We start from the raw sequence: 12053 nt of genomic DNA on the forward strand, positions 1-12053 counted from the left end.
ACAGCTAAAAAGGAAATAAACCTTAAGTCATCACTTTTCAAGGAGTTATTCAAGAAACTTCCCAGCAGTCTCAAGAATAAGCGATATCTACATATGGGAAGAATCCAAAGAACTCTATCAAGAATAAATTTAAAATTCAAATTCAAGCAGGCAGATTATCTTCAAATTTCAAAACCACAATGATAAAATAAATCATCTTTCAAGCCACCTTGAAGAAGAAAGAAACCACAAATGAAAGCGCCAAAATAGAAAAGTGAAAAGAAGCTGAAATAAAGTTTGTGCTAACTAACCAATCAATCAGCAAGTATATATTAAGCTCCTACTATATGCCAGGCAATGCATTAGGCTCTGGAGATGAAGAGAATAAAAAAATCAAATGAGCCCTGCCCTCAAGAAGCTTATACTCTGGTGGAGGAATTTCATTTCTGCTATAGATGTCATTGGTTGTCTGTGTACTCCAAGCCAGTCTAAAAAGCTATAAAAACACAATTTGAATTCTGGAGTAGCAATTTGGATTTGAAGATCTTTCCCACCCATTAATAGACCATGTGACCTGCTTACATCACAGGAAGCCTAAGTTATATGTGGCGGGCAGAGCTTCCTGACAGGAAAAGGAAGTTATGTTACAGGAAATGCTGAGAGAGAGAGAGAAATAGAGAGAGAGAGGGATCAAGAGAGAGAGAGAGAAAGAGAGAGAGAGAGAGAGAGCAGTTATGGATGCTAATGGCTGCTGTTGTGATAGTTAGAACTGAATAGGCTGACTTAGCTGTACTGTGAGTTTGTTTTGGGGAAAAGCCCAACAGGGGTCAGAGAGGTTTGGGGATGGCAAGTCTCCACGTTGTTATATTGTGTGTGGAATGTTTTACAGATGTTATAGACTGGATACATGACTTGTGAGATACGGTTCTCTGGTGTCTGAATAAATGCTTTACTTCTTCTATCTTCTATGTGGAGGGTCTCATATACTTTGCGATACAGAACCACATAGGCAATTATCATCTACGTTGTTATTATTGCCTGACTGTTTTAAATTCTAAGAAGTTGAAGCACTACCAGCCAGAACAGTCTTCATTAATACCTTAATACATTTTTTTCCCTTTCAATTTGGCTACTCACTAAGTATATTCAGAATGCATATGCAAAATAAACATAAAAATAAATGCAATGTGTTTAAATATATGGTAGGGAACAAGGATATGAACAGTTGGGAGGGGGAAACAAGAAAGGCAGCATGAGGAAGGTGCTGCTTATGTCTCATTGTGAAGGATGAATGTTGAGGATTTTATGAGGTGGAAGTGAAGAGGGAAAAAATCCCAAGCATGCTAACACATCTGAGTTTAGAAAACATGAGCTTCTGTTTCAGAATCACTTTCTAAGCATTCTGCTTGATAGAAAGAGATTTATATTTAAAATTCAAAACAATTCCAAAGAATTCATGGAGAAAAGGACTTGGGTGTAAATATCTTTCCAAACTACATTAGAATTGAAATTGTAATGTAATAGATACAAATCTTCAAAAATTTAAGTCATATAATCAAAAGGGGTTTTCAGATTCATAAAGAAAATAGTGATGAAAAGACAGAAGCTATTGAACCTACAAGAGAACACCTGTCCAAACTGTCATCAAACTGTCAAGGAAACTTGCACATGCAATCACATGAAGTATAGTAATTATTCCCAGTTTTGTTAAATTAAGTTTAGTTATCAAAATAATAAAGCAAATAAGAAAGCTTAACTTGCCTTCCAGCGATATAAAATAATTGCAAAAAAGGTAAATCAATAACAAATGTAACATTAAATATAAATGGATTGCATCTCCTTCTAAAGAGAAAAATGTCATAAGATATACTTGAAACTAGAATGAATCACTGTGTTGTCTAATGGAAATATATTAAATGCAAAATATTTATGCAGATATCAATTTAACAACAGTCAATCAAAAGAAACATGGGGCTACAGTGAATGGGATCATAAAGTTGAATACAAAGTAGAGTTCGTTAAGATAGATATGATAAAAATGAAAATGCATATGAATAAAGTTATATAGTATCCAAATTCATAAAATAAAATCTCAGAGTTTTATAAGAAAGAAATATAAAACTAATAATGGCAAATTTCACACTGCATTATCAGAATATGACAAATGAGTTACTGATTTGAACAGGTTAATGAATAGGCTGACTCTTATAGATATGTGGAGAGAATATTATCAAAAAAGTAATGATGGTGATGATAACAGCTCACATTCATGCAACATCAATCTGATTTGATCCTCATATCAACCCAATGAGAGAGGTGTTATTATTATGTGAAGACTTATAAACAATGACAGCAAATTTAAAATACAATAATATAAATCCCTTTTTGTTTTCTGTATAGGTGGTCCCTGACATCTAGAATTCAATCCCTCCCCACTTCTTCATATTAGAATTTCCAGATTCCTTAGGTGCTACTTATTAACCAAGGCCTTTCTTGGGCTCTGAAGTTGTTAGCTTTCTCTTTAGTCAGTCAATAAAAACTTATTAAGCAACTATTATGTGTTATTATGTGGCACTGTGCTAAGCACATATATGTTACAATTACTTATCTATATATGAACCATAACTGCCTAGGATTTAAGATCCTTGATAGCAAGGACTTTACATTTAAATCCTTTTATCACCCTCCATATCTATCATGATGCCTTGCCAAAAACAGACCCTATATAAGTGTGTACTAAATTGACAATGTATAGGATGCAGTCAAAAGAGTTGCAATAGGCAAATGTAAAGTCCTCAGTGCCTTTACTACACAAGGGGGAAGGAGGAATAAACAAGTTGAGGCTGTAGCTTAAAAAAGTCAGATAAGGAACAAAATTTAAATGAAAAAAAATACCCCAACAACCAAAAACACAGTTGAAATCAAAGCAGATCAACAAAATAGAAAACAAGCTCAATTGAGAAAGACCAACTACAATAACATAGCAAAGAAATAAATGCCTATCAGACAATATTTGAGAAGTGCATCAAAGGAGGGAAGAGAAAGGAAGAGGCAAGAAGGCACTAACACTGGATTTCTTCATAAGATTTTCTGGCAAGTAGCAGCAGCTGAGGATAGCCACCTGAATTAGGGCGTTGGCTAACTGGAAGAGGAATGCATCTGGCCAAGCAATGCAGGATAATGAAATCAGGGCAAGAAAGTCTGTAATTAAAGTTTTGTGATTAAGATCAACAGCAGAGATCTCACTTAGGAGCCCCAAAGAGAGGTTCCTCAATGCAGATGATAGGAAATTAGTGATGGCAGTTAGTAGGATGAGTTAGCAACAAGAGCAACAAGAAAACAAAGCATCTTATTGTCAGTTGATATTGTGGGCAAGAGGAATGTTAGAATGTTCTGAAGAATTTGTACTATATTTTTCCCCCAGAAGCAATTAAAATATCTGTGTACAAAATGCAAGTTAATCTTCCCTCAAAGGAAAAAAGGTAAAACAACTCTCTACTATCCAGCTTATTTATTAAGGAAAATTTTATTATTTATCATATTATATTAAAACAAGATAAATTTATAAAATTATAAATATATATAATATACATATATACATGCATGAACATATATAACACATGATATAATAGTATATATCATAATAATATAATGAAACATATTATGTACATTTATTATTTGTTAAGGAGAATGAAGTGGTTTTGGGAGAAGACTGCAGGAAATGATTCAGGAATAGAACAAATAATCACTTATTTATATAGCCATGTATATGATATATTGAGACATATACATACATTCTATACTGTGCAGTATATAAATTTTATATACATTGCAGCCCCCTAAAGCAATAACAATAGTGCACACACACACACACACACACACACACACACTATGTGTATGTGTGTGTGTGTGTGTATATATATATATATATATATATATATATATATATATATGTACATTTTATAATGACCAGGTAGGATTAGTATTATGAATGAAAAAGGTGGTTCAAATTTAAGGAAACTACTCACATGATAAATCAGTAAGAGAGAAAGAGTAAGAATCATATGATTAGCTAGATGTGGTGGTACAAGTCTGTAATCCCTGCTCCTGGGAAGGCAAAAGCTGGTGGATGGATTAATTTCAGGAATTCTGAATTGCAGCTAGGCTAAAAGCCAATTGGATGTCTATGCAAAATCCAACACCAATATGTTGGTGGTGGGCCACCAGTTCACTAAAGGAGGGAATAACTAGTTCAGGCAGGAAAGCAGGGGAAAACTTCCAGACTTATTGTGATTCGAATTGGTATTGGGCCCATAAGTGGCCATTACATTTCCAGCCTGGGAGAGATTGAGAGACCAAGTCTCAAAATATAACATAATATAATACAAATTATTTAAATAGCTATAAAAGAACACTCATTTATAAAATTGCACTCATTTATAATTTTTAAAACATTAAAATAAAACAGGAAAATGATAAATGCTGGAGAAAATGTAGGAAAATTGGAACACTGATGCATTATTGGTGGAGCTGCGAACTGATCAACCATTAGGGAACTATGCCCAAAGGGCTAGAAAAATGTGCATACCCTTTGACCTAAGCAATGCCACTTTGAGGTCTGTATCCTGAAGGGATCATACAAACAGGAAAAGGACCCACATGTACAAAAATATTTATAGTAGCTCTTTTTGTGGTGGCAAAGAATAGAAATTGAGGGGATGCCCATCAATTGGGAAATGGCTAAACAAGTTATGATATATGAATGTAATGGAATACTATTGTGCTATAAGAAACAATGAGCAGACAGACTTCAGAAAAACCTGGAAAGACTTATATGAACTGATGCTGAATGAAGTGAGGAGAACCAGGAGAATATTGTACACAGTAACAGCCACATTGTGTGATGACTAACTTGGATAGACTTATCTCTTCTTAATAATGCAAGGCTCTAAGACAACTCCAAAAGACTCATGATAGAAAATGCTACCCACATCCAGAAAAAGAACTATAGGGTCTGAATGCAGATCAAAGCATATTATTTGTTCTCTCTTTTTTTCTTTCTTCTTTCTCATGGTTTCTCCCATAGGTTCTAATTCTTCTTTACAATATGACTAATGTGAAAATAGGTCTAAAATGAATGTATATGTAGAGCCTATATCAAATTACAGGTCATCTTGGGGTGGAGAGAGGGGAGAGATGGGCAGAAAATTTGAAACTCAAAATCTTATGGAAGTGAATGTTGAAAACTAAAAATAAGTAAATAAATAAATTTATTTTAAAAATAGTAGTGGTAACAATGATAAAAAAACAACATCAAAATAGTAGAAATAGAAGGAATTTCCTTAACATGATTAAAAAACATCTTTTCAAAACCAAGTCTTCATTATAAATAACGGAGGAACATTAGGAGCATTGGCACCATTGCAAGTACAAAACCAGTAGGTCTACTCCTTTTACTTAATATAATTTTTAGAAATGCTAGCTATAGCAACAGGGACAGGAATAGGAATAGGGATTGGATCTATGACAGTAGAAGGAACTCCTTGGACATGTTCTACTGGTAGAAGGAACTCCCAGATGAGAAGATTTCCTTTACCAATACAGGTCAGCACCTTATCTACAGTTTAATAGTCTTTGAAAGTTACCTAGAGCAGTGGTATCATATTCAAAGAGAATCAGCTCTCTGCAGGCTACATATTGACTTAGAAAACCACAAATTAACATTATCTATATTGTATTGTATTTTAATTCATTTTGTTAAATAATTTCCCAATTATACTTTAATCTGGTTCAGGACCACTAGGGATTTTTCCTTACATCCATGGGCTCAGAGTTTGACACCTCTGACTTAGAGTACAAGAGGTTAACTGACTTGCCCTGAAATGTATGAGACATTTACAAATAAAATTTCAAAATGGTTTCCAAAATAAGGAAAGAACCAAACAGGAATATTACCTATATGGGCTTAAGATGAATGAATGTCATTAAAAATGTTGATATTTCCCAAACTGATTTTTCTGAGACGATATAAATCGGTAAGACAAATTTTACACGGAAAAACAAGGGGACAAAAATATCAAAGGGTAAGAAAAAATGAATGGGAAGTTGGCTTGTCAGACTTGAAACATACTATAAAATGGCATTTTTTTAAAAAAAAAACTATCTGCTCTTGGCCTCTCAATATATAAAAACAGATTGATAGAACAGAACAAAGATTCTAAAAACAAATTGATAGAAAAGGTAAATGTTTAATCAACTCAAAGCTATTAATCTTTGAGAAAAGAAACCATTTCTCCATAACAGTTATTTAGAAAAGTGGATAGCAATACGACAAAAACCAAGTCTAAATGTCAAGGTCATATCTTATGGTCTATTGCTTTGACTGAACAAGATCTTTGCTTTCATGGATGCATTTAATCTTTCCATGGATGCTTGTCACAACCCTTTTATACCTTGGCAGATCGGAACTGCAATAGCTTAAAAAAATTCATCACTTTCAGATAATAAGCCTCTCTAAACAGCTGACCTTGTCCTCAAATGACAAGTATATTGAATAGTTCATGTCAAGCTCTTACTCAAAACTTCCGCAGTTTGATTTGATCTTCAAGAACTTATGCTTATGAGATCCTTTGAGAACAGTGGGTTACCTCTTGTTATTATATTCAACAATAAATTCTAATTATGCCAATGTAAATAATTTTTTTATAAAGAAAAGAGAATAGTATGTTTACTTCAGATGTGGAAGGAGAATAAATTTTTTTATCTAAATAACAATTGGAAGAAATTATTGAGGACAAAGTAGATGGATACAACTACATAAAAATATTCTGGGAGATGAAAACTAACAGGCTTTATTTTTTAAAGAAAAAAAGCAAAAAATAGATTTTTTTCTGCAATCAATCTGATTAGAAGCTACATGAGTAAATCAGATAAAGATCTAAAGTCTTTAAGGAGTTGAAAAAAATTATAAAAGAACCAAGAAATGTAGAACAGATAAATGGATATAAATAAAAAATTGTCAGCTTAAATAAAGGGCTGCATCATTTAAAAAACACAACTTACACTAGAAAAGAAAGGGGGGCAGTTTCAGATCTATGTTTTTGGAGAAAATTTAGTCGAATAAGGCATGGGCAGATCACAAAAAGGCAAAGCTAACCATTTTACTTCTATGAAATCAAGGAACTTTTGCAAAAACAAAGTCAATATAAAAAGAATAATGTAAATTAAGGAGAAAAATCTTTACTTCAAATATCTTCGATAAAGGTCTGATAAGTTTCTGTCAATTCCCTATACACCTTGGATGTTAGACCAAGAGCCGTAAACAATATATAAATTATCAGAGGATTTTGTTGTTGAGTCATTTTCAGTTGTGTCCTATTCTTTGTGACCCATGTTTGGAGTTTTCTTGGCAAACATACTGGAGTGGTTTGCCATTTCCTTCTCCAGCTCATTTTACAAATGAGGAAACTGAGGCAAACAGGGTTAAGTGATTTGCCCAGGGTCACATAGCTAGTAAGGGTCTGAGACCAGATTTGAATTCATTCCAGGCCCGGCATTCTATCCACCTAGGATAAATGATCAGAGAATATGAACGAATGATTTTTTAGAAGATGAAATGAGAAGGGTCAGCAACAGATGTTAAAGTACTATAAATCATTAATAATTAGAGAAATACAAATTGAATCATTTGAGTTTTACCATACCCTCATCAAATCAGTTAAGACAAAAATAACCAACGTTGGCCCACTAATAGACTATTGGTGGAGCTATTGGTTTAACAATTCTGGAAAACAATTTGGTGCAATGTGAGAAAAATAATTAAACTTCATACCCCCAGCAATACCACTATTGGGCATTAACCATAAGGAGGCCAGAGACTTCTAAAATATGCATACTAGCACTTTTTTTGTTGTAGTAAGAAACAAGAGATAAGTTAGTTGTTCATTAATTAAGGAATGGCTGAATAAAATGAGAGATGTTCTTGCACCATAAAGGTAATAATGAATAAGAATTCAGAGACTTTTGAACTGTTGCAGAATAAAATAAGCAGATCCAAGAGAACAATATACACAATGACCCCAATGATATGATGAAAAACATTAGAACTCAGATGAATGCGATGACCAACCTTGATTCCAGAGTTCTGATGATCATTGGATCAGGTACTACAGTGTGGTGGTACAGTGAATGGAGTGCTGGGCCTGAAGCCAGGAAGACCTAAGCTCAAATCTGGCCTCAGACACTTATTAGCTTGTGTGACCCTAGGCAAGTCACTAAATCTCTGTTTGCCTCAGTTTCCTTATCTGCAAAATGAGGGGTTTATAGTCCATGACCTCAAGTCCTTTCCATTTCTAAATCTACAAGCCTGTGAACCTATGAGATTGTAGACAAAAGGCCCATTTTGATTTCATTGCAGACAACTGTTAGACAATTGCTTTGGATATGCTCAAGAAATCAAAACATCTGCTTTTACCAGGATGTAGTCGGACCATTTTTCCCTCGCAGTTCGAAGGGCAGCCTGCCGGAGTTTCATCACATGGGTAAACCGGGAGCCTGGCCAGTGCTTTGGTCCAATTTCATCGGGGTAAGACCTAAGAAAGAAGGGAAGGATGATTGCATTCCTGCTTTGTTTCAACTTCTAGGGCAGCTGCTCAAAACACTCATCTACTTTCTCCTCCATTTTAATGAAAGAAGTGAAGGAAAAGCTAAGGAACAATCACCTCAAATAAACTCAAAACATCTGGATGTAGAGAGAGGTTCCCAGAGGAGACAAACCCTATTCCTATTCCCAAGTTTCTGAACAAACGTCTCAGAACAAACTCTAGATGAAGTGAGACTATGGACAAGAACAAGTAGAAATTGTCCCTTTTTGGTTCCAACAGCTGCCCACAGCTGCATCTTGGAGCTCTGTCAGTCCTCATAACAAACACAATCAAACTGTTATAGCTTTTAAATAACTCCACAGAGGCTAGGTATGAGGGGCTATTTTGAACATTCATAATTGCTAAAATGAGAAATATTGACTCAGTGGACCCTACTTTCCTAAATTAGTCACCAATGAAAATTTTTGTGGGATTGCTGTCACTATAGTTTTCTCTTCTTCTGACTTGTAGAACACAAATTTACTCCTGTTTAATCCTACCTTCTACTGACTAAAGTTCTTAAAGTAAAAACGGCCAGAGGAGCAGCAGATTGGAAAACAAACAAAAACAGAGCTAGTGTTTCATTGGGGGAGTCATGATCCATATTTCCCAACATATTTTTTCACTCCAATATTGGATAATACTGTGGTATAAGCTGATTTAGACATAGTTCCAAAGATCATACTGAATTCTTTCATCAAATTTCCCTACTTTTGCCATGAAGGTTGTTGTATATCCTGCAATCACCTTCACAGTCCTCTTTCCCCTCATTTTATGCTGGAGTACTACAAGTTGACATGACCCCAAAATGATATTTCTGGGTGAACATGAAATGAAGTCTTTGGGTACACTATATAACCAGCCCAAACAACCAACAGAGAAAGCATGGCTTTGAGGATAGAGTACTGGACTTGGCATCAGGAAAGTCTTTGTTGGAAGCCCACCTCAGACACTTCCTAGCTACACAACCACAGGCAAGCCACTTACCTTCTCTGGGAATCTGGATTTTTTATTTGTAAAATGCAGATAATAATACCTGAAGTGCCTCTCTCACAGGGTTGATGTGACGCTTGAATGGATGTTGACATGGTAAAGTCCAAATGTTCCACTACTCCACTCTTGTGGCCAATAAGAAGAAGTCACTTGAAAAATTCCATCAGATCTATCCAATTTAATATCTTTGTTCTTATGATTTATCTATAAATACTCTCTGGATGACCTGGATTAGCTGTAGTTCTTGCCAATCTCTCAGTAGGATCTTGTTAGGGGATATTTATCTTAATCTTTTACACTCTTCTTTCTCCTCATCAACAATTTTTTTTGTGAATGATATTGTATGCTAAAGCCCTTAGCCACCATACCTCTTCATTTCATTGCTGTTTAAGTAACTTTTTACTGCCCCTTCTTCCTTACCCGACAACTTCTTTTTTTTTTTGAATCAACAGATTGTTTAAAGAGGTTGGGTTGCAGCTGCTACTTGCATCCTGAACCTTCTCATGTTTTCCTTTCTTCTAATTTGATGTTTAATTTGATTTGGAAAGTAAATTACTTAAATGTGAACCAGGCACTTGAAGGAGTTACAGAAAATCTTTCAGTCCCATAAAATGCCATACGAATACAATTCCGTTAAAATGAACTCCATGAAAGCACCCACACTTCTCTATTTTATCTGAATTTTTCTTTATTAGAATTTTGTTCTTAAATTTTGCTTGATATGTGATCTTTATACTGGATCTTGGATGTCTTTTTTCTTCACCATATAGAAATTTCCATTATATTGGAATATGTTATGATAACTCTGATTTCTTCATCTGAAAACTGCCTGTTCATATCGTTTACCCATTAATCAATTGGGGAATGACTTGTATTCTTATAAATTTTACTCAGTTCCCTATATATTTGAGAAATGAGGCCTTTATCAGAGGAAACTTGCTGTAAAATCTCCACCCCCTTTTTTGCTTTCCTTTTAATCTTGGCTGCATTGGTTTTCTTTGTGTAGAAACCTTTTAATTTAATGTAATCAAAATTATCCATTATATATCATGCAATGATTTCTGACCTCTTGTTTGGAATTGACTATATTCCTAAAACCAGTCTTCCTTAAGCTAGAATTGGGCTGGCATTGGGTATGTCAAACAATGATGAGTAGGTTTTAAAAAAATTTTTAATATGTTCATTCATGGTACTATACTAGCAAAGTAATGACCTTCGTACTGAGGAAGCTAGAAAATAAATGCCCATTGTAGCTTAGAATGTATTTTGAGAGCAAAGACATCTGTGCAGAATGGGGAGTAGTCAGTGATTTGTCCTTGATACTCACTGAGGATCATCCATTGGCCTCCATTCCACATAGTGATATAATTTCTGCACGTTCTTCAGCCACTCTCTGAGGATCTCTGTTGTATTGTCAATGTTGTGATCTGTGGCTGCCCTAGAGAAAGCATAATATGGTCTAGTTATATCATTAGACCTACATAGAAGAAAAAAAGAAAATAGAAAAGTCCTCCAACTGCCTGAAAGGAGAATATTTTCTTTAAGATCATTAAAAACGCCCATGTGTAAATAAACATGCTATTACACTAGACCCTTCAAAAAACAAAAGCTTTAAGTGAATTAAACCAGAGTCGTGCTTTTTAAATCATAGTTTTCCTGTTGATTGTTCTGTACATTTTAACAATACATTAATATAAGCTTTATTTTTTGGTTTTCATGGAGCCTTATCCTCAATTTCAGCTATATATCAGGCTTAATTCAACAGGGACTCAGTTTTACTTTTTTTTCCACAAGTTGTCCCAAGATATTCTTGAGAACAAAATTCCTGTGTTGCAAACATAAATAATGAGAATCAGTTGAAGCAATCAGAGAAGAGAAGACTTGAAAGGAACATGACAGCTGTTTCCAAATATCTGAGGAACTGACATGTGGAAGATGGATTAACTTACGTTCTTTGATTCTAGGGGGCAGAACTAGGAGCACTGAGTTACTGGGAAGTAGATTAAGACTTAGGAGGGAACAGGATCTCCTTCACTAAAAGTCTTCAAGACTTCAAGTGAAAGCTGGATCACCTTTTGGTGTGGATGCTATAGAGAGGTTGGATTGGATGGTCCCTTAGGATCCTTCCAACTCTGGGATTCTAGGATCCTGGAAGACTTCATACTGACATTCCAATGACAATAATGTTGAAATGACAAGCACAACACATAAAAGCTTACAATTAAAGAGCTAAACTTTAGTCAAGACTTACTCGAAAAGGTTTCTACATCATTTCAATACTGGGAATTAGACATAAGATTTATCTCCAACAATTAGTGGAACAGCTTCTTGCTGATGCCAAGAGGTAGAAGACGCCATGGAGTGCTAGAGGAAGAGACCCACAGCAGTGTGTCATCAGCCCTGCAGATGGCTCTCATGGGGCCATATTTGTTAAGTGCC

General features: G+C 34.8%; 1 protein-coding gene across 1 annotated transcript in view; it reads right to left on the reverse strand.

Moving 5' to 3' along the window:
• COLGALT2 (collagen beta(1-O)galactosyltransferase 2) overlaps positions 1-12053 on the reverse strand; it is a 137175-nt gene that overhangs the window by 48079 nt on the left and 77043 nt on the right. The window contains exons 2-3 of the mRNA XM_036756427.1: positions 10942-11052; positions 8453-8570 (exon numbers count right to left, since the gene is read on the reverse strand). Coding sequence (XP_036612322.1) covers positions 8453-8570; positions 10942-11052 — 229 coding nt within the window. The remainder of the gene's footprint in view (positions 1-8452; positions 8571-10941; positions 11053-12053) is intronic.

Source organism: Trichosurus vulpecula, chromosome 4, assembly GCF_011100635.1.
Source record: "Trichosurus vulpecula isolate mTriVul1 chromosome 4, mTriVul1.pri, whole genome shotgun sequence".
In the NCBI taxonomy this organism is placed as follows: domain Eukaryota; kingdom Metazoa; phylum Chordata; class Mammalia; order Diprotodontia; family Phalangeridae; genus Trichosurus; species Trichosurus vulpecula.